At 39.9% G+C, this 22,500-nt stretch overlaps 1 protein-coding gene across 1 annotated transcript in view; it reads right to left on the bottom strand.

The window, feature by feature from the left end:
• dock1 (dedicator of cytokinesis 1) overlaps positions 1–22,500 on the bottom strand; it is a 308,833-nt gene that overhangs the window by 227,961 nt on the left and 58,372 nt on the right. The window contains exons 12-18 of the mRNA XM_052112963.1: positions 21,812–21,891; positions 17,405–17,530; positions 17,195–17,319; positions 13,707–13,805; positions 13,291–13,363; positions 8,043–8,146; positions 7,517–7,697 (exon numbers count right to left, since the gene is read on the bottom strand). Coding sequence (XP_051968923.1) covers positions 7,517–7,697; positions 8,043–8,146; positions 13,291–13,363; positions 13,707–13,805; positions 17,195–17,319; positions 17,405–17,530; positions 21,812–21,891 — 788 coding nt within the window. The remainder of the gene's footprint in view (positions 1–7,516; positions 7,698–8,042; positions 8,147–13,290; positions 13,364–13,706; positions 13,806–17,194; positions 17,320–17,404; positions 17,531–21,811; positions 21,892–22,500) is intronic.

The following is a 22,500-nucleotide window of genomic DNA, read 5'->3' as shown; positions in this document are numbered from 1 at the left end:
AAAGAGACACATTGACATATACACACAGACCAATAGATTTTGATCGGCGAAAAATACTGTAGGTAGGAATAAAAATAGAAATGACGATTGTGGTACAGTCCATTCAATGTCATACTGTAAGTCCAACAAACAACCAGTTTAGATCGCAGTCGATTGGATATCTGTGGAAGAATCGTCCACTGTAATGATCAGACTGTCCTTCTGTCCTTCTCACAGGCTTATTTTAGATTTCATGAAATTAAATGTGGCATCTACTATGATCAAAGACAGTGATTTGCAATGGACGATTACAATTTTACACTACTTATACAAAATTTGGCTTCAAAATATTTAAATTATTAAATTTGTACTCTATGTTTAGAAAGCTATAAATCGAGTTCTGGAAATCGTCCGAGCAGTTACAGTACAGCTGTCGGTCAATGTGATACTCTCAAATGAGACAAATATCAGCCCATTAATTGGCCTGGCCTAACTAAAATAATAATCTCAGACAAAAACAATTGATTTCAAAACAGTTTTGTAAAACAAGAGAAAAAAAACTAAAAAGAGTAGTTGAAAAACGAACTAGATTAAAATAAACCACCAAAATATATAATCATTTTTGTATCCAATAATAACCTAACACATAAACAACTGATTTAAAAAAAAAAGAAATACATTCTTAACAGTAATAAAATAATGCAAATTAAAAGAAAAACAACTGAAACAATACTAAAAGTGGTTGAAAAATGATCTAAAATAAATTAATAAACAAAATAAATTCCCATTTTTGTATAAAATAATAACAAATGATCTCAAAACATTTTTGCAAACTGAAATAAAATTGAAAAAAGAAACAAAACTAAAAAGAGTGGTTGAAAAACGAACTAAAATAAATAATAAACAACAAAAATAGACAATCGCTTTCGTATACAATAACAACCTAAGACGAAAACAACTGATTCAAAACATTTTTAAAACAAAATACAATTGTGCAAATTACGAAATAACAAGTGAAACAAACTAATTAATTTAAACTAATAAACAACAAAACAGATGATTCAAACAAAAAGTGTAAACTAAAATAAAAAAGAAACTAAATTACAACGACCAGCTCAAATAAATTAAACATCCATGCATTTTTGTTTAATGAAACATCACACGGCGAAATAATCTGACCCGATAGATTTTGTGGAAGACACCCTGCCAACAGATGGGGAAATGGAGTGTGATGCAAAGAAAGGCTACAGAATCCTTCCGTCTCAGGTACTGATCTCAACAGAACAAGCTTTGTGATACTACTATAGCAGTCAACTCCTGCCACATGTGCAGACGACATGCAAAGGTGCAAACTACCAGTTTGTCTAGAAAAACTGTGCTGCAAGTGGACAGTATGCACAGACTGAGCGAGACAAAGCGGCACACGGAAAAAACCAAGTATAATTTTCCCTTAAAGTTGCAGATACTGATTGTAAAGCAGTAAATGGAGAGGAGGTGAGAACTGGCTTGACGATATAAATAATAGTTTTAATGATAAACTGAAAAGAAAAACACACATACATGACGGACATGTCCGTAAACGATCTCTCTCTCGTCGCACCACCGTTTGTCATCGGCCTTTATCCCTCTCGGAAGCTTAATTAGCTTGATAAGGGACCGGTTGTGTATAATCACAACAGGGAACAGAAGGGGTCTCCCCCGCCCCTGGCAGCGGTTCTCCCGCTACAGGCGGTGGGCAGCGAGCCCCTCCTCGCTCACGGTCGGTGGTCTTAGACCCCGCCGCTTTTCAGCGGCTGGTAGGTGACTCCTCCGCCCCTGGCAGTGGCCCTGAAAGCTCCAGGCGGTCGGTTAGGAGCCCCTTCTCCCCTCGTGGTCGGCGGCCATCGTCCTCTTCCAGGCGGCCGGGCTCCTCATCCACCGGCAGATGGCCGCGGCTGCTCCGTTGGGGTGGACGATAGTGGCGAGAACTCTACTACGGCATCCCTCCTCCTTCCCGGATTTCTGCACCAGTGTAAAGCAGTCAATGGAAAGGAGGCAGCGAGAACTGGCTTGTCAATATAAATAATAGTTTTAATGATAAACTTAAAAAGACAAACACACACACATGATGGACATGTCCGTAAACTATCTCTCTCTTGTCGCACCACCGTCTGTCATCGGCCTTTATCCCTCTCGAAGGCTTAATTAGCCTGATAAGGGACCGGGTGTGTATAATCACAACCCGGCCCCGCCCTCCACCCTGCCACACTGATTTAAAGCTCGTTTAGCAGGTTTGCTAATCATAAGGCTTAACAACAAAAATATAACACTTAGTTAAGATGCAATGCCGCTCAAGACCCCATACTAAAATGTGAAGAGGATTTCATTTGGAAGCAAGAGATGGGTGACATTTCACATCATCACGTCACATCAGCAAGATGTGTGGCTGTTTGGGTGAGATGTTCAGAGAGTTAAATATTCCAATATTTAAAACTCCAGCCTGCGGGTTTTAATAAAGAGACATTTTTAGAGAAAATCTGAGGAAGACGAGGCGAGAGAGGGAGAGATACAGTCTGCACCGTCATTCTTCTTTAAAAACGAATCATTCCTCTTCATTACTGGTTGAGAGAGGGTTTACCTTTTTGATGCACAGTGGGAGGAAATTTAATTGAAAACATTTATAAGCAAAATACATGCCTCACTGCAGAACAAAATTGGCGTTACCCAATCAATGGGCATTTTTCAACCGCTTTGTGCAATTTGTCTACAGCATTGACATCCCCTACTTTCAATGGTTAGTTCAGAAGCGCCCCTGGTTTGGAAATGCCCACAAATTACCACATTGGGAGTCCCCCTACTTTCATTGGATAGCTGAAAAAAGCCCAACCCGCTTTGAAAACACCAACAGATTGGGAAACACCCATTCTTGTTCGGCAGAGACCTACTTTGAAAAACAGTGCCTGTGGATTTCTGAAATTAGGTGGCAATATCTCCTCTTTCTATTTTTGTCCAGTTTAAAAACCAAAAGTGGTCACTAAATGCCAGCTCACACACAGATCACCATTTCAAGGTAATTTTGATATGGATGTGAATGAAAGTGAGTGAGAGTTGTTTAATGAAATATTCAGAGTTCAATACGAGTTGCTCAAATGACAGCATTTGTGGCATAATGACGTTTACCACAAATATAAACCCATTTAAACTCGTCCCTTGTTTTCTTTCAAATAAAAAGCAAACATAAACATTAAAATATAATTTATATATAATTTTACAGTTTTAAATGTATATATGTGTGACGCTCTTGTTCAACCCGCTCCATACGGGACTCGAACCTAGGTCTCCGGCGTGGGAGACGGGTGCTCTAACAAGGAGGCTAAAGGCTACAGCCTCTAGCGTCAGTCGCTAGTGCACCTGAGGTCAGGAGAGTGAGGTTTAAACACTGCACCCATATCTACCAGCTGGCTCCCGTTACACTCACCCCCCTAAACCTCACTCCCATCCGGGTCACGGCACCAATGTGATGCTCTTGTTCAACCCGCTCCGTTCGGGACTCGAACCTAGGTCTCCGGCGTGGGAGGCGGGTGCTCTAACAAGGAGGCTAAAGGCTACAGCCTCTAGCGTCAGTCGCTAGTGCACCTGAGGTCAGGAGAGTGAGGTTTAAACACTGCACCCATATCTACCAGCTGGCTCCGTTACACTCACCCCCTAAACCTCACTCCCATCCGGTCCACGGCACCAATGTGATGCTCTTGTTCAACCCGCTCCGTTCGGGACTCGAACCTAGGTCTCCGGCGTGGGAGGCGGGTGCTCTAACAAGGAGGCTAAAGGCTACAGCCTCTAGCGTCAGTCGCTAGGTTTAAACACTGCACAGCTATCTAACCAGCTGGCTCCCGTTACATATGCCAAAGGGTTATCGTGATTTTAGTGAGAGAAAATCATTTACTAACATTTTCTGTGTATTCTCATTTTACAACTTTGTTGCCATGACGACGTAACGCTGTAAAACCTAAAACGACTGATAAAACAAATATATATATATATATATATAATTTTTTTTTTTGTACTGTCAACTATATTCTCATCTGAACTTTTAGCCTTCTCAGAGAAAATGCCCCAGCAGTAAAGTATACAAATAAAAGACACTATTCACAAATGCATTTACAGGCAAACACTTGAGTCACAAATTGACACAGTGAACAGTCAAAACTCCTGCAGTTCGCATTGATTTCTACCTGCGACGCAGACGCAGAACACAGACACCTGAAACCGTTTGTGTGGAATATCAGCGGGGTTCCTCTGCTCAATATGCTAATGAGTGTTTAATTGTGCTAGAGCCCGTATTTCACACTTTTTGACACATTATTTTCTTAGTAAGCACACTTGGCATTGAAGGACAAGACCGCAAAGGCAAAAACAGCTTCTGTGGCCTACGCTAGCAATAAAAACCCTGCGTGTATATGCTAATGTCTTCTGCAGTTTGTAGAACTCGGCCTTATAAATCCTTAGCGTCCTCATTACAGTCATTGTTACCTTGCTAACGGACAGCGACTAGAGTTGTTTTGACAAAAGTCTTCATTAAAATGCTGTCTAAACTGCCCTGGGGTCATGTAAAACCACACGGTAATAGTCACGCAGGTTGATAGCACCTTGCTAATCAATTCACAGGCACGGACGGCTCTGTAACACGGTATGTGTGAGGAATTATGCTGTCATCCAGCAGGGACAAAGATGGCCTTTAAACCTCTCAGATCGCACATGCTGCAAAGTGAAAAACATATCAATGTTTCACGCTGTTTGCGTCTTCATCTAGCAAGGGAGCTTTCAAATGAAAGCAGAAAACATCTTGGCATTCTGGACAGAATGAAGTGTTTTGCTAGCTTCGGTTTTGAGTGTCTCATTTGCATGATGGACACGCCGCTGTTTTTGGCACAAAGCTGTACGATATTACAAACGACAACTGAAAACGTGTATTTTTCAGCATGCAGGGGGACATATTGACTATGTAGCCAATAGGCATTCAAGTACAATTATGTACTTTAATTGAATGCAGAAACACAAAAATCTCCAAAACTGGTTGCTGTAATTACGTTCCAAAAGCTTGTCAAATCAGCATTAATCTAGCACAACTGAAGCATACATTTAGCATATTTAGCTCAACTCATGCACAAATATAAAATGCATAAAAAAGATGATTTTTAGAAGAATATCTAAAATTTGTAGGTCCATAAAATGCAAGTGAATGGTGACCAAAACTTTAAAGCTCCAAATAACACAGTCAGAATAAATGTAAGACTTCAGTGGTTTAATCCATATCTTCTGAAGCGATCCAATCGGTTTTGGGTGAGAACAGACCAAAATGTAACTTTTGTTTTCACTGTACATCTTGCCAATCCAGTCTCGACTGTGATTTTAAGCTGCTTTTGTGCTTTGTGGAACAGAGTCACCAATCACTTGCATTTTATGGGCCTAGACAGCCGAAATATTCTTCAAAAATTCTTAATTTGTCTTCAGCAGAAGAAAGAAATACATACACATCTGGGATGGCATGAGGGTGTGTAAATGATGAGAGGATTTTAATTTTGGGGTGAACTATTCCATTGAGAGTTTAGACATACAAGGAATATTTTACAAATGACCAAATGCCAATTCTGGTCATTTATCTTCAGATAAACCATTAGACGTAGTTTTAAAAGTGTGTGGATGTACATACTTATCTACCTGATTCCTCCAGCATCTTCACAAGGTCCTTTGCTGTTGTTCTGGGATTGATTTGCACTCTTCGCACCAAACTATGCTAATCTCTAGGAGACAGAATGTGTCTTCTTCTTGAGAGATATGATGGCTGCGTGCTCCTTGATTTCTTTAGATTATTTGGGAAACCATGAAGTCAAGCAAAGAGGCACTGAGTTTGAAGGTAGACCTTAAAATACATCAACAGGTACACCTCCACTTCAGTACACTTCCTATCAGAAGCTAATTGGCTAATTTTTTAAAAGCTAAAAAGTTGTCGTAAATATTAAAACAATCTGTCTGAAAATTGTTGGAAAATATATTTTTGTCATGCACGAAGTAGATGTCCTATACGACTTAGTTTGCTAATATTAAATCTGAGTTTAAAAATTTTTTTTAATGGCTTCAACCTAAGTGTATGTAATCTTCTGACTTAAACTGTGTGTGAACAGAGACACACACACACACACACACACACACACACACACACACACACACACACACACACATAGAGTAAATAATCAAAAGATGAAAATTTGGTCTGTGTGTTTTGGTAATGAGTTTTATTTAATGAGCCTCTACCAAATGTTGACGTAAAGTTCAATATAAATTACTTTACAAAATTACAAAATTATCTTCTCGGATTTCTAGTAATGAGAATTTTTCAGGACATGCACCAGAAATTGTTTTCCAAAATGTGATTTTTTTTTTTTTTTACACTATCTTGATTTTTACGATTTACAAGGATTTCAGACGTTCCAAAAAGAAAAGAAACAAAATCCTTAGAGATCGAGTATGATCTGAATGAAATCAGAATCTTGTTTGAGTGCATTTCTGTGATGAGGAGGAGGGCGTGGCCGGGCCATTATGGAACATGGCCGGAGACGAGGGGCAGCCGAAGATGAGAGAGAGAGAGAGAGAGAGAGAGAGAGACACAAGGCCGCGTAGCATGTTTGTCTGGTTATGTTTGTTTTATGTTGATTTTGTAATTAAACTTTGTTTACTGTTCAGCCCGTTCCCGCCTCATCCTTGCCCATCATTTACCCGTTACAAAATAATTTTCAAAAATGCTATTCTAATATTACTTATAAAATAAATAACTGAGTGTACTTTTGATTTTTCAACTAGCCGCTAAACAAGGCTCCAACTGGGTTTAGGTTTTTTTTTTTTCCTTCCTTTTATTTCTATTGATGTTTTCACTCCTTTCCACCTTCTTCCATTTGTCTTCATCCGTGCAGTTGCAGAACTAGCGATGTGCATGACTCCCTGCAGTGACTCCATACATCAATGCCGTAACGGTAGATTTCGCCTTCACTTGGTTACTCTGTATTGATGCCTGTCAGTGAACCTGCTGCAGTCAGACAGACACGTGTATCTGACGCAAGTGGCATTTGGAACATTTCTATCTGACCAGATGCTGACATGTTCATTTATTTAGCATAATCTTATTGACAGTGTGCTAAAAAAAACCGACTCAGTCACTTCAACCTATAAATGTATCTGCCGTCATATTAACTGGTTTGTAAAAATGACTACAGTGGTCAAGCTGAATGTTTGTTTGCAGCCAACAAAGGCAATATGTCCAATCAAACTCGTTTCACAATGGTATTTTGGTGCAAAATCATCCATCACATGGTTGAAGCTAGCCATATTAGGTAGATGCCAACATGGACAGGTTGTGTGACCATGCCCTCACCCTCAAAAATCAGATCAGACTACCCTGAACACAGAGAACCACTGCTTTAAATTTGTCATTCTTTCTTTCATTCTCATTTACATTCTTAGTTCATGTTATTAGTCTTATTGCCTCAGACTGTGTGTGTCTCACCGTTCTGTGTGAGTTTAGTGGAGCACACCAACGTAGAGATCTGGAACGAGTCTTTGCTGATGGTGAAGCTCCCGAGATTCTGCGTGTTCTTCCCTGATGAAAGACTCTTCTCTTCCATCTCTGGTTTGCTGGCGGCCAAGTTCAGATACAGGGACGAGTCCTCCAATTTCTTGGCATCGGCCTGCAAATCCAAAAACAACACTTGGACACTTTGGATTTTCATGCTTTTTGTGCAACTCTTTAAAAAGGCATTAACACGAAATCCAAATCAGCATTAAAGTTTTGACTTTGCTCACAGTACTGTATGTGGGTTAATTTGCATAGCTCAATAATGACTTGACCAGGTGACGTTCTGCATTAATGAAGCAACTTAATATGCAGATATGAAGAGATGAGCATGTGGACAGATTAATTGTGTAATGATTATATTGTGATGTGGGGTCAAAGGTTAAACAAAAAGACAAACGAGAACAAGCAGCATCAGTACACAGCTCGCATCCCTCTTTTGTGGGTGGGTGTGTTTTACCTTATATACGATGAGATCGTGCTCCCCATCTCTCAGTGTTGTGCCGTCATATCTCATCAGCTTGACAAACGACAAAGCAAAGTTCTTCTCTGATTTATCCTTGCCTGCAAAGAAACCATTGTATATATATTAATAGAAATATTTATTCAAAGCTATGACATCTAAACCATGTCTTTCTTTGGTTTTTAATGTCCAATGCCAATGTGTGTTATTTCTGAACTAAACAGAATCTGAACTCAATTACATATGAAAGAGGGCTGAAACAATTAGTCGACAAAAATGTAAATTGTCGAATAGTCGTCTGATCTCATTTATCGTAACATGAGATCACATTAAACTCTAATGATGATGCACGAGTGCAGCACTCACTGCAGTTCGCGCCTGTCCAAGACCTAAGGCTGAAATCCAATTAACTGAATTGATTTGAAGTCAATTTAAAAGAGAGGTTGTAATTTTTACACTTTTCAGAAAACCATTGGATTTATACTCTTTCTAATAACAGAAGTTTCTAAGAGAAATCACACTGGCCTCATATCAGAGTTGTTATACTGCATATCCTTCTGAGTCAGACAATTCATGAAGAAATATAGCAACACATACTACCACCAACACACACATAAACAAATGTCTACACGGTGGAAATATCATTAGCAAGGCTGCATTATAAGGTCTTATTGCATGGCTCTCTGGACTTCTCCATTCAGAGTTGTCAATGGCGCCATCTAGTGGTCTGATATTTCTCTGTAACAACTGCACATCCACGTATCAGACCGGTCATCCAGGTATTTGAGCGCCATTTTTCCAGATTTTTGGATGACTGTGCAATCTCTACAAGCAAGCTAATATAATAATTTTAATTTTAATAAATGTTTCATGTGCGTTTATTTATTTATTTGGCAACTAGTCTTTTAATGAGCTAAATAATGAGAAGTCAGAAGGTAATTATTACTAAATAAACATCAACAGATCTCCGACGGAGGTTGATTTCAGCTGTTCAGCGGTTTATTTCTTCTCACATAATTACATATCTTCAATGCATATCAATGTTTCATGCCCATTTATTCGTTTATTTGGTAAGCAGTCTTGTAATAAGCTGGATAATGAGGATTGAGATGGTAATTTTTGCGGAATAAACACCAAGAGAACTCAAACGCAAACCGGAGGTGGATGGATCATCAAAATCACAAAACTGAATTCAATGCTGGTGAAAATCCAAAATGAATCAGAATTTAATTCTGGCATTTTAAACCTCGAATGACCCTGGAAATCTTAATGCACTAAATTTAAAATAAAGTGAACTGAATCGGAGTTGAATCAGACTTTTTTATTTTTGCTGGTATTTTAAAGCTCGGATGACTCAGAAATGGTAATCCAACATTTAAAGTGAACTGAACTCAGTTTGAACTGAATTTCTATGTGAACTGAAGCCTCAGATGGTAGAGCGGGTCGGCTACCAATCGCAGGGTTGGTGGTTCGAATCCTGGCCCACACGGCTCCACATGCCGAAGTGTCCTTGGGCAAGACACTGAACCCAGAGTTGCTCCAAATGGCAGGCTAGCACCTTACATGGCAGCTCTGCCACCATTGGTGTGTGAATGTGAGTGAGGATGGGTGATTGGGACACAGTGTAAAGCACTTCTAAGGTTAATACAAAAGTGCTATATAAGTGCAGACCATTTACCATTTATTGAAATGCCTAAAAAAAATCCCTGAAAGGCATAAAGTTACTTCTCTCTTTTGGAATCATGTTCATTTGCGCAGATTTATTCAAATAAATCCTTATTAATTATGCTAAAGTGAGACCGATCTGCAAATAAAACAGACATCTTGTTTGGTGTGGTGATATTTCAGCACTCACAGATAATAAATATGCTGAGAATTCCAGAATATGAAGAGAAATAAGGCCGGTTTTACAGTTAGTGTCTGTACTGGGATTAGCAGACAGGACGTTTATTTGCTCCAGATTGTGTGCTGGTGCTAAATGATTGTTTTTACATCCTCCACCCAGTGCTTGGCAACCAGCACCCAGCAACAACACCCCACCCCGCCTCTCTCAACCTGGCGCTGTCGCGACAATATGTGGTGAACAGATGGAATGGTGCGGCCGGCAGGACAAGTTTGCACATGCACTGCTAAGTGTGATAACCGCAGCTGTACGCCAGGCGCCTCTTGGCCCATAAACACCCGTCCAGGCTTTTTATACACACTCACATTTCTCATTATTACATCACTGCCAAGATGTTTGCAGACACTCCCTGAGCTGGAAAGTATCTTAAGAACTGCTCAATAAATCATTAAACTAGACTTTACATTTGAGTCACCACGATTCTAGAGTGTTGTGGATGATTTCCAGGGCATTGCTAAAGGATTGTTAAGGTATTCTGGGAGGTTGCCAGGGTGTAAGGTGTTGCTGTTTACTGGTCCAAGTCAAAAGAGCCCATCCCAGAGTCTATACTATTCTGATCTCTAAATATGGCACAGGTCCTCCCTTTTGTGCCTGTTTTATAGCTGCCTGGCAAAAGTTGTAAATCTCACTGGTTAGAAAATGAATAGCACACCTCTCCTCAAAAAGCTGCATGATTTGAGATTCATTCTGCAAACTCATTCAGAGACAAATGACTTAATCAAAAGTGATCTCATTAGCCCCATAAACAATAAAGAGACAGGTTTTTAAAGAGTCGCCACATGATGCTTAACGGCCATAAATAACAATGCCAGAGATTTAAAGTGCCACTAGCGCTGCAAGGATCACCTTGACGACCGCCCAACTAGTCATGTGCACGTGAATGCATCAACTTACAGGATAATTGACTGAAGTTGTTACTGCACAGTAAATGTACAGATTTTATATTAACTACTGTATGTTTTTCTATTATTTACTGATATTTTGTCATGTTGGATATTCAAGTTTAGCTATAATAAAGGAATATTACTGGTTCATTATAAGTTAAGCTCCGTCAACAGCATTTGCGGCATAATGTTGATGACCACAAAAATGCATTTTGACTCGCCCCTCCTTTTATTTAAAACAAAGCATAAATCAAGGTTACAGTGAGTCACTTTCAATGAAAGTGAATGGGGCCAATTTTTGGAGGGTTTAAAAAAGGCAGAAATGTGAAACTTGTAATTTTATAAAAGCACTTTCATTAATTCTTCTGTTAAAATTAGTGAATAATTTGAGCTGTAAATTTACTTAAATTGACGTTTTTATGGACGTTTTAGGGTTTATGGCATTATGTTGCCAAGGCAACATAAATTGGCTATAACTTCACACAAGTTAGTGTGTGATTTCATCACACTAAAATAGTGTTAACGGACATATTTTTTATGTCTTGTGGCTATACAGTGAGTATGTTAAAGTTTACATATTGGCCCCTATTCACTTCCATTGTAAGCACCTCACTGCAACCCAGATTGTTTTTTTTTGTTTGTTTTTTTTTTTTCGTTTTTTAAAGAGCAATGAGTTAATATGAAATAATAAACATTGTCAAAAATGCTGTCAACAAAGCTTAACTTGTTTTGAATCAAAAATATTCCTTTGACAGATTTGGACATTCTGGAATATGTTTTTGCCTTTGACGCTTACATGTTGCTGATGCATAAGGTAGGCTGCACGCTTCAATAAAGAGAAATTAAAAACCAATTTAAAATTTGGTTTCCAATTTATTTTGGCTATCAGGTAACTTTGTGACATTGGGCTCCATCATACTGCAAAATGCACGGATCATCACCAAATTGCTCCTGGATCGTTGGGAGAAGTTGCTCTTGCAGGACATTTCAATACCATTCTTTATTCATGGCAGTGTTTTTGGGCAGGATTGTGAGCGGGCCCACTCCCTGGGATGAAAAGCAACCACACACACGAATGGCCTTAGGATGCTTCACTGTTGGTACGACACAGGACTCATGGTAGAGTTCACCTTTTCTTCTCCAGACTATGGAATTTCCAGATGTCCCAAACAGTCGGAAGGGGGCTTCATCAGAGAAAATAACTTTGCACCAGTCTTCTGCTGTCCAATCCTTGTACGTCCTGCAGAATTTCAGTCTGTCCTTGATGTTTTTCTTGGAGAGAAGTGGCTTCTTCGCCCTTCTTAACACCAGGCCATTGTCCAAAAGTCTTCGCCTCACTGTGCGTGCAGATGCGCTCACACCAACCTGCTGCCAATATTGAGCTCTGCACTGGTGGTGATACAATTCCGTAGCGGACTTTACATTTACATTTACATTTATGCATTTGGCAGACGCTTTTATACAAAGCGACTTACAGTGCCCTTATTACAGGGACAACCCCCCCGGAGCAACCTGGAGTTAAGTGCCTTACTCAAGGACACAATGGTGGCGGCCATGGGGATCGAACCAGCGACCTTCTGAACAGTTCTGATTAACAGTTATGTGCTTTAGCCCACTACGCCACCACCACTCCACTTCTCAGGAGGAGACTGTCCTGGCGCTTGCTGGACACTCTGGGACGTCCTAAAGCCTTCTTCACTGCAGTTGCACCTCTCTCCTTGAAGTTCTTGATGATCCTGTAAATGGTTCTTTCAGGTTTAATATTCTTTGCAGCAATTTCCTTGCATATGAGGCCATTTTTATGCAAAGCGATGATGGCTGCACGTCTATCTCTAGAGGTAACCATTGCGAACAAGAACACAATGATTGGAAGCACTTCTTCCCTCCTTTTATATCAATCAGTCTGCTCTTATAATCCAATCAGAATGATAGAGTGATTTCACCTGACTAGTACTCGTTCACACTTTCCCAGTTGCTGCTGATATGATTAGAGAAATTATGTTAGCTGGTCATTTTGTGCCAGGGCAAAAAAAACTGTGGAATTTGGGATTTTGTGATAAAAAAAATTTTGGCCAATAAAGCTTTTTGCAATTATTTAAAATGCATCTGATCACTCTGCACAATAATCTAGATACAATGTGAATCAACACCACAACAACTGAAGCAGAAAACTTAACACAAAATGTATGTCACGGTCAATACTTTTGGCCACGGCTGTACATTACTTAAATCACTATTCCAACCCCTAACCTCAACCTTAATATCTTAATCCATGTCCTTTAGAGATCTGTTTCGATTCCTCGTTTTACATCGGTAGCGAACAGGCTTTAACTTCTATCTTCAAACACAAACCTCCATCTCCCAACCCCATTGCCCAGTCCAGATTCAGATCTAATAGAGGAATGCCACATGCTGCCAATGCTGGTTAGACCATGTGCTTTGGTGTGTTGGAACTCACAATCTTGAGATGATCTGTGTTTGAAGGTGAAGCGAAGATGACTCCGGTTGACATCTTCAATCGGAATTGCGACCTGCAAAGGAGAAAATGCCAAAAACGAGATCAATCCCACATACATACGATGACCTTAAAAGTGCCAGACTTGGACGTGAACAACACTTTAAAAGGTCTTGAATATAAAAAAGCCATAAATATAGATCAAATGGAATTAAAGCAGGCCGTAATCTTTGTGAACTTAACGCTGAACTTCATTGGCCTTTGTTAAAACCTCCATGTTCTCCCTTCGGATTTTAAATATTTAATCCCACATCTAGAGTGTCGCCTCCACAATTTCAAACTTAAATGCATTAAACTTTCATTAAAGCTTTGTCAGAGTTATCTTTAGTTTGCAAGCGCCCTAAGGCAGTGACATTCACCTTGAAGGTTTCAAACCAGCGTGGCTGTTTGACCTGGTAGTATATGACCGATTTGTACTCCAGAATGCCGTCATCACCGGCACCAGGGAAGATCACGCTCTGGACAGAAGAGAAGAAAACCATATTTAGAAATTTGCTGGTAATCAGAGTATATTATATTGTACAATAGTCAAACTTTTGAACTGCACAATGAACTATAAAACAGCTTTTAGACAGGTAAATCTTAAATTAAACTACATTTAGGACTGCTTCAAACATTTGGTTAAACTAAAATTCAATTGGTGGTGGTGTAGTAGTCTAAACCACATAACTGGTAAACTGGTAATCAGAAGATCACTGGTTCAATCCCCACAGCCACCACCATTGTGTCCTTGAGTAAGGCACTTAACTCCAGGTTGCTCCGGGGGGATTGTCCCTGTAATAAGTGCACTGTAAGCGTCTGCCAAATGCATAAATGTAAATGTAAATTGGTGCCAAATGAGAAGAACTTGAACCCTGAAAAACCAAAACTGAGAGGAAACATCGAATTACTAAAGAACAGCTCTTCCCAAAGCATTAACTCATTACTTTTACATTAAGAATTCTTGCTGACCAGTGAAATAAACCATAAGAGTGCGATACAACTAGTGAAACATATGTATATTTCCATTTTTTTCTCGTTTAAAACAATTAAATCCATAAGAAATTATAGCATAACAGTTTGTAGAGCGGAGGAGGGCGGGGCCGGGCTGGAATAATGCACGCCCGGTGCCCAATCGGCCTGATGGGGCGTGAGAGGGATAAAGGCGGCCGGTGACGACAGTTCGAGAGAGAGAGAATTACTGGCAGCTGCCGTGTATTTTTTTGTGTGTGTCTTTTTATTTAATTAAATATTGTTAAGCCGTTTCTCAATCCTCCTTGCCCATCTAAACCCCCCTTACAGGGTTCAATCTAGTTAGAATCTCTACACTGTAACTGGTGTAAGTCATTATGATTTAGCATGTTGTTATTATGTATTTCTGTAGTATTTCTGTAGTATAACTGTCTAGACCTGGTTGCAGCCTTTCTTGGCCAGGTCTCTATGGTAAAATGGGACCTATCTGGTTAAATAAAGGTTAAAATAAAATAAAAAAAATCTAATAAAATAAAACACTGATACTTGAGATAAGGGACAAAACATAACTTGCATGCAAAAGTTAACTTTATTTTTAAAAATTAAGAAATCCATAATAATACAAATACTGGAAAAGTTCAAAGTAAAGGAAATGTGTTTTTAATACATTCTCTTCACTTGCAAGCACGTGTAATTTAACCTGTCCTCAGCAAGAGGTCACGATGTTAAACTGTCAGACAAAGTGTTTAAAACGGAAACAAATGTATTAATATGAAAGGTAAGGATCTGTAAGATATCAAACAATACACAAAGTAAACTTCTATCAAAATTGTGTCCTCATTTTGAATCAACTCCATCATATTTTGTGGTCGTTTTTTATTTTTAATCAGGAATAAATCTGACAATGTCATGGTCGGAGGACCCCTCTCCCACTTCCTGCTCACACTGGATGCAACAGTAGGACACAAGTTAGTTTTACATTTTTCATATTTTGAACAATGATTAAATCTCTGTGGTCACAGCTTCAACATGGTAACTCATAGCCCATTATGATCATATCTGTTTGTCCCTTATCTCAAGAATCAGTGAAAATACAATAAAATACCAAGTTGCATTGAAATGGTACATGCTGTCAGACTCCAAAAGTATGTGGTAAACCTGATGATCCATGTTATCCCGACATGATCTGACAATGATCTAAAGCACATATTGCAATTAAATCTGATGTCCAGTCAGAGTTCAGAAGCTAAATCAGATGAGAGGTGCCGTATTAAACATTAAAGGGGACACTTTATCTTTCATTCTGGAGACCATGAGGAGCCCATATGTTCTGAGGGACAAAATACCCTGCATGTTTTCTTTTGTTCATTTCTTACCCTCGTAAACAGTGAGAATCTCTCAGCTGGCCTGTCAAAACCCCACAAACACACATTCTAAAATTGACAGGCACCAATTATGAGCAATAAGGGACCAGTAACCCAACAGCCTGAGGGCAGACATAGACAGAGTGTGTGTGTGTGTGTGTGTGTGTGTGTGTGTGTGTGTGTGTGTGTGTGTGTGTGTGTGTGTGTGTACACACGTGGGCAGTTAAAAGCAACAAGCAAGAGTGGAAAGAAGGGAAAGAACAGACAACAACAAAACAATATAAAAAAATCATCAGTAACACAGTTAGAATGGATGTCTATGGGGCACTAAAGATAGTCATTTTGTTTAGCACTTCCATGAATTATTCAGTAAAATCACATTAATTATTTAAGTTTTAAGATTGGACAAAACAAGTCTTGTGTTAACACATATATAATGTACGTTTTGCTTTACTTTTGAAATAGTGTATGTGGCAGGGCGGAGGGCGGGGCCGGGTCATGATTATACACACCTGGTCCCTTATCAGGCTAATTAAGCCTCAGAGAGGGATAAAGGCAGATTGCGGAGGATGGTGCGGGAGAGAGAGATTGTTTACGGACATGTCCGTCATGTGTGTGTGTTTGTCTTTTGTTTAAGTTACTCTTATTTGCATTGCCAAGCCGGTTCTTGCCGCCTCCTTTCCATTGAACTACATTACACTGGTGCCGAAATCCGGGAAGGAGGAGGGATGCCCGTCGCGGAGTCCTCGACACTGCTGTCCACCCGGGGGAGCGCCGCTGCCATCCGCCGGGGAGTGGGGACTGGACTCCCCAACCACCTGGAGTGATGGAGCCGCTGCCAGGGGCAGAGGAGTGCCCTGCCATCCCCCAGAAACGCAGAGGGGTCGTCAGAAGACCGCCGTCCGCGAGGAGAGGAGGGAAGTGACTCCCCGACCGCCTGGAGCAGTAGGGCCGCTGCCAGGGGCGGAGGAGTGTCCCCAGGAGTCACCGTGAACGCGGAGGGGCGTTCTTTCCGCCGGGGGTCGTGGGTCTGACTCCGGTCTGCCCGGGAAGGAGCGGCTGTCCTCTGCCTGAGAGGGTGGAGGAGTGATCGAGGACCATGCGACGGTGTATCAGAGATCCGGCGAGTACGTTCTTTTTTTCCACCTCTCTATCCTCTCTCTCTCTCACTGATAAAGGCAGATTGCGGGCGGTGGTGCGGGAGAGAGAGATTGTTTACGGACATGTCCGTCATCATGTGTGTGTTTTTGTCTTTTGTTTAAGTTACTCATTAAAATATTATTTACATTGCCAAGCCGGTTCTCACCTCCTCCTTTCCATTGAACTACGCTACAGTGTATTTTTAATTTGTTTTATTCTGGTGCATTGACTTGCCCAATAAACCACCATTGTAAGTACATTCCTGTAAACACAACTTTGGCAAAGGGACAAAGCCGGAATTATATATTAGGATAAAACTATATGAGCTAACATGAACTTATTGAACCTTTAACATTCATTTGAACATGTGTCACACACACGGACTCTCATACCTCCAATTTCTTGCCATCTTCATCGTGTACGGACATGGTGACCTCCACGTTCTTAGGCGTCGTCTTACTGCCTTTATCAAAATCCCCCTGGACGAGTGTCAAGTAAATGTCATTCCGAACATCACCTACAAACACAGAAACAACATCTTAGTGTCTCAAGCTCACTGAATTTCTTAAGACAATTCAACTTTTTTTCCTGGTAATGTTTACCTGGCATGATGATTTCCGGGAAGCCCATTTTGCGAGCTATGGCAGTGGAACGGTCCACCAGGTGTGGGAAATCCTTTCGGATCTGATAAATGTCACCTGGAAGCAACTTCAGTGTAACCCACAGACCTAAAGACCAGACGAATAGACAAGAATCACACACGTCAAAAAAATGCATATTTCACTGCTACACAGCACGTCGATGTAGTAGCATGTCCGAATCCTCAGTATTCATAAAGCAGTAGGTGAGAAGCACCCTTGTACATCTGTCGAGATTCTGAAGTGTGCATCCAGTGACAACTTTACTATGTCATGATGCTACTGGAGCTGAGGAGACGTCACATTCAAAACTTCTTAATTTAAACAAAAACGGAGGAGATCAGGGAGGTCTGGGTAGCTCAGCGAGCACTGCCGCAGAATATGACCCCTGGAGTCACAAGTTCGAATTCAGGGTGTGCTGAGTGACTCCAGCCAGGTCTCCTAAGAAAACAAATTGGCCCGGTTGCTAGGGAAGGTAGAGTCACAAGGGGTAACCTCCTCGTGGTTGCTATAATGTGTGTTTCTCGCTCCCGGTGGTGCACGTGGTGAGCTGTGTATGGCTGCCGCGGAGAATAGCATGGGCCTCCACACGCACTACGTCTCCGTGGTAACGCGTTCAACAAGCCACGAGATAAGATGCGAGGATTGACGGTCTCAGACGTGGAGGCATCTGAGATTCGTCCTCCGCCACCCGGATTGAGGTGAGTGAACTTGGAGACGTTGGGACATTGGGAACTGGGCATTACAAATTGGGGAGAATATAAAATAAATAAAGAAACAATGAGTTGGACGGCTCTTTCCATCTGTAAGTGTTATATACCAAGTAAGACATTCCTTGTGGTTAAATCGCACTCTTATCAAAACAAGTGTTGATCATTTTCACAGTTGTAATTACTACATCATAACATCACAGGACACTGCCCACATGAACTGTATTCATTCCACTCACATGAATACCTGAAGAATGTACTTTATTATGTTGGAGAAGTGCATTCTTCATTAAATGCAGAACAAACTCTGACAGTATGCAAATTTGGACTACAGATTCCAAGAGGAACACGCATAAATACCTACTTCCTATTTGTACAGCTTACAGCTTAATTCATTTAAAAATCTCTTTAACAGTCATACACAAAAATGAATAACATTGGATAAGATTAATTGTTGCCAATGTATACTGCGGGAAGAGATGTGAAGGTAAAGAGATTATTGAATTTGAGCTGTGAATCACAAGAGCATTTGTATGTGCACACACCTTAAACTCGAAATGAACAAATACTGAGAACAGACTTTGTGAGTACATTTCATAAAACAGTTAAGAAATATTCAGGCCATATTGCACCTCAAAATGAAAAGAAAAAAATAAGACAATATAATAAATTGCTTTATCATGCATTAAGATTATTTTTATTTCTTTGTTTTGCATTGTGATATTTTACCCCCAATTGTCACTGCAGTAACATAACATTTATTATTACCATTGTACTAGTGTTGTCAAAAGTACCGACTTCGGTACCAAGTCGGTACTGAAATTTTAAAAATGTGACACTTTGAGCGCTGTTGAGAATCGTAAACACTTCTGATTGGCCATTGTGTTCTCGCGCTCATCGGATATGTCTGTGATTGGCTACAATAATCAGCACTTCAAAACATGTTGTAAATATGCATCAATGACGCTCTTCACACAGCGCTTGCACAGATACACACGGGAGCGTTTGAAAGCAGGACCGGTCCGCTGATAGACTGCTGCTTGTGCTTTCAAAAGCTCCCACTCACGTTTTAAAAAAAAAACTTTCAAACACTTCCGTGTACTCTCAAACGCTCCCGTGCGTTGATCATTGTAGCCAATCACAGACATATCCGATGAGCGCGAGAACACAATGGCCAATCAGAGCTGTTTACGATTCTGCTCAACAGCGCTCAAAGTGTCACATTTTTAAAATTTCAGTACCGACTTGGTACCGAAGTCGGTACTTTTGACAACACTACATTGTACCACAGAATACAAATATGATATATTAATATAAATATTATATATATTCTCTCTCGTCTTTGTTCTTGTGATTTTAGGGTGAAATATGATCAGACATTTCCTTGTAAAATTCACCCCAGCAACTCAACAAAAACTGATTTTGAGTCATTTTTGATTTTTGGTTTTGAAAAGGTCATTTTTTTAAGGTCATATATATACCCTTAATGCTTTGTACTGGCACCGTCAGGTCACGGTCATAAATCTTAAGTTCATCAGTCTTAATGACTCAATATCTATTACCCTTGTAACGGTTACTGATTAACCTTGATCATAAATAACCAGAGAGGTTACATCTGATTTTACAGAGAAATCCAGAAGAAAATAACCTTAATTTGAATGTCTTATATGACTATAAATCCAGGTTTTACTTTCTTCTGTGTCATCAAGTCAAATGTATTTGTATAGCGCTGTTCACAACAGGCATTGTTTCAAAGCAGCTGTACATGAAATTATGCTATAACAGAAAATGAATGAATATAATGCTAATATTAGTTATTCATGTTTAGAACTATTAGTGGTTAAAATGTGTAAACTAATTAAGTGTTGTGGGTCAATGATTAAACAATATGAACTATAAGTTTTAGTGTTAAAGTCAAGATTTAAACGAGAAAATACACGTAGATGCAGTGTCCTTTGATTTTGGCCAATGAAGGCTTTTGTTAGAGGTTAATTCATGTTCTATGTACTTTAAGAGAGTGTTGTCCCTCCTTTGATCAAGTTGATATAGCTATCATTCAGTGAGGAGCATCACTGTCCGGCTGTAAGCTTATGGCAGGTAATTCAGACAGTGGCTCATGAAGAATCCCATGTCTTTGAGTTTAAAACATTTAATTATCTGTGAAAGCTGTCTTAGTAGACTGAAGTGAGGTCTGGCTGTCACATGCTGCAGTTGGTCATCATCACTCAGTGACACAGTGGGATCCAGACATTAGGCAGGACCGGAGATGGATCTGTCAGGTTCTGGCAACCTCGGAATATAATCCAGCATAGCTAATTAACAGAATTTAAAAATGTATACGAATCTTAACAGGTAGCCATTTTAACGTGGATAAAATGGGGCTGATATGATCTTATTTCTTGGTTAGCACCCTCGCTGTATTTTGTACCAACTACAGTTTATTTATTAAACATGCAGGACATCCACCAAGTAATGCATTACAATAATCTAGTATTGAGGTCATGAACGCATTAATAAATTTTTCGGCATCAGAAGATAGCATCAGAGTCGTAACTTGGCAATATTTCTGAGGTGGAAGAATGCAGTTCTATAAATATTGGAAATTAGATTTTCAAAGGTTAGATAGCCTCAATTGTTTGCTGTTTTTTTTTGTTTTTGTTTTGTTTTTTTTAGGATTTTGTTCCAATAATTATTACTTCTGTTTTAACAGAATTGAGTAGAAGGAAATTTTAAGCCATCCACTCTTTGATATCTTTTATACACATCAGGTTTTGAAGGAATATAATGTATCATCTGCATAACAGTGAAAACTAATTATATCCTTATAATATGGAGAAAATCAGAGGCCCTAAAACTGATCCCTGTGGCACTCCATACTTCAATTTGATCGGAAAGTTCCTCATTTACACAGACAAAGTGGTAGCGGTCAGAGAGCTAGGACCTAAACCAAGCTAATGCCTGTCCACAAATGCCAACATAATTATCAAGCCTATCCAAGAGAATGTCATGATCTATGGTGTCGAAGGCAGCACTAAGATCTAAAAGCACTAGAAGAGAAATGCAGCCGCAATCAGATAAGAGCAAGTTATTTGTAACCAAGTTAAAATCTGATGATATTCATCTGATATTTAAAATAATGTTCCAGCCAGGTTACATAAAAATGAAGCTCTATCAAGGGTCATTCTAAGCATTTTAACATGATTTTCAAACGCGCTATTTATTTAAACCAAACTAAGAGGACTTCAAGACATCACGGCATCATTTTCTGTTACTGCATAATTTTCTGTAAATCTGCTTTGAAACAATGTGTGTTGTGAAAAGAGCTATACAAATAAAATTGACGACTTGACTAAAAAAGTTATTGCTTTGAGTGTCTTTAGTTACTGTTAAACAAACAAGATGTCTTAAAAATGCAACAGTCCATGATGCAATGAAAAAACTGCGAGACACTGTGATATCCAAAAACGACAGTCTAGCGCATGTTTACATGGAAAAAAACTATTGAATGACAGTGCAGATATGAACAGCCCTTTAGACAACTTTACAGTTGAAATAAAGCATTTTTTTGCACTGAAGAATACAGAATATATTTAACTAATAAAAAGTATATTTGTAATGGTACACGATCTAAGAGACTGTGTGTCGACCCAGTGACATTTACCTTGACCTTTGTGATTGACCTCTTTGGCAGCGATGACCTTGTTGATGACGGTCTGGAGGAAGTCGTTCTCGCCTGCCACCCTGGGTGAAAAACGGGAGATGTTCAGCTGCCTGTGATGAATGGCGTCATCCAACGCTAGCCTGGAGTTCACACACGACAGGCAACATGCCAACGGGGAGGAGAAAGAGGAAGAGAAAGAAGAGTAGTAGCCACAAAGAGCCAGATCAGGGTGGACAAGAGCAGAGGGAAAAAGAGAAGAGGTGGATGAAGGGAGAGAGAGAGAGAGAGAGAGGGAAAACACCAAAGAGTGATACAAATACCATGACAGGGACAAAAGCCATTGTGTTAGCAAACAGTAATGCGGGATGGGTAACAGGAGAGACACATAAAGATGCTGTAATTTCAGAAATGACCCATTCATTTCACCCAAACACAGAAGCAGAATGCCCTACATCTATACAAACACATTAGCTCTGTTCCAAAATCTAGTGTACTGCCTACCTAGATGGCAATTTATCCCCTTAAACTCGATGAACCCATCAGCAGGTCCACAGGCAGGGGTGTGGGGTGCACAATGGAAGGGAGCCATTAGAAAGTAGCTCACTAGGTGTAGGAACAGATCTGATCACACAGAAGGTGCTAAAAAGCATAGATATTTGTGAAGACGTTTGTGAAATTGCCCATTTTAA

Source organism: Xyrauchen texanus, chromosome 40 (genome assembly GCF_025860055.1).
Source record: "Xyrauchen texanus isolate HMW12.3.18 chromosome 40, RBS_HiC_50CHRs, whole genome shotgun sequence".
NCBI classification, from domain to species: domain Eukaryota; kingdom Metazoa; phylum Chordata; class Actinopteri; order Cypriniformes; family Catostomidae; genus Xyrauchen; species Xyrauchen texanus.
Note: the sequence above shows the minus strand (reverse complement) of the source record. Positions and strands in the feature narration are given on the sequence as shown.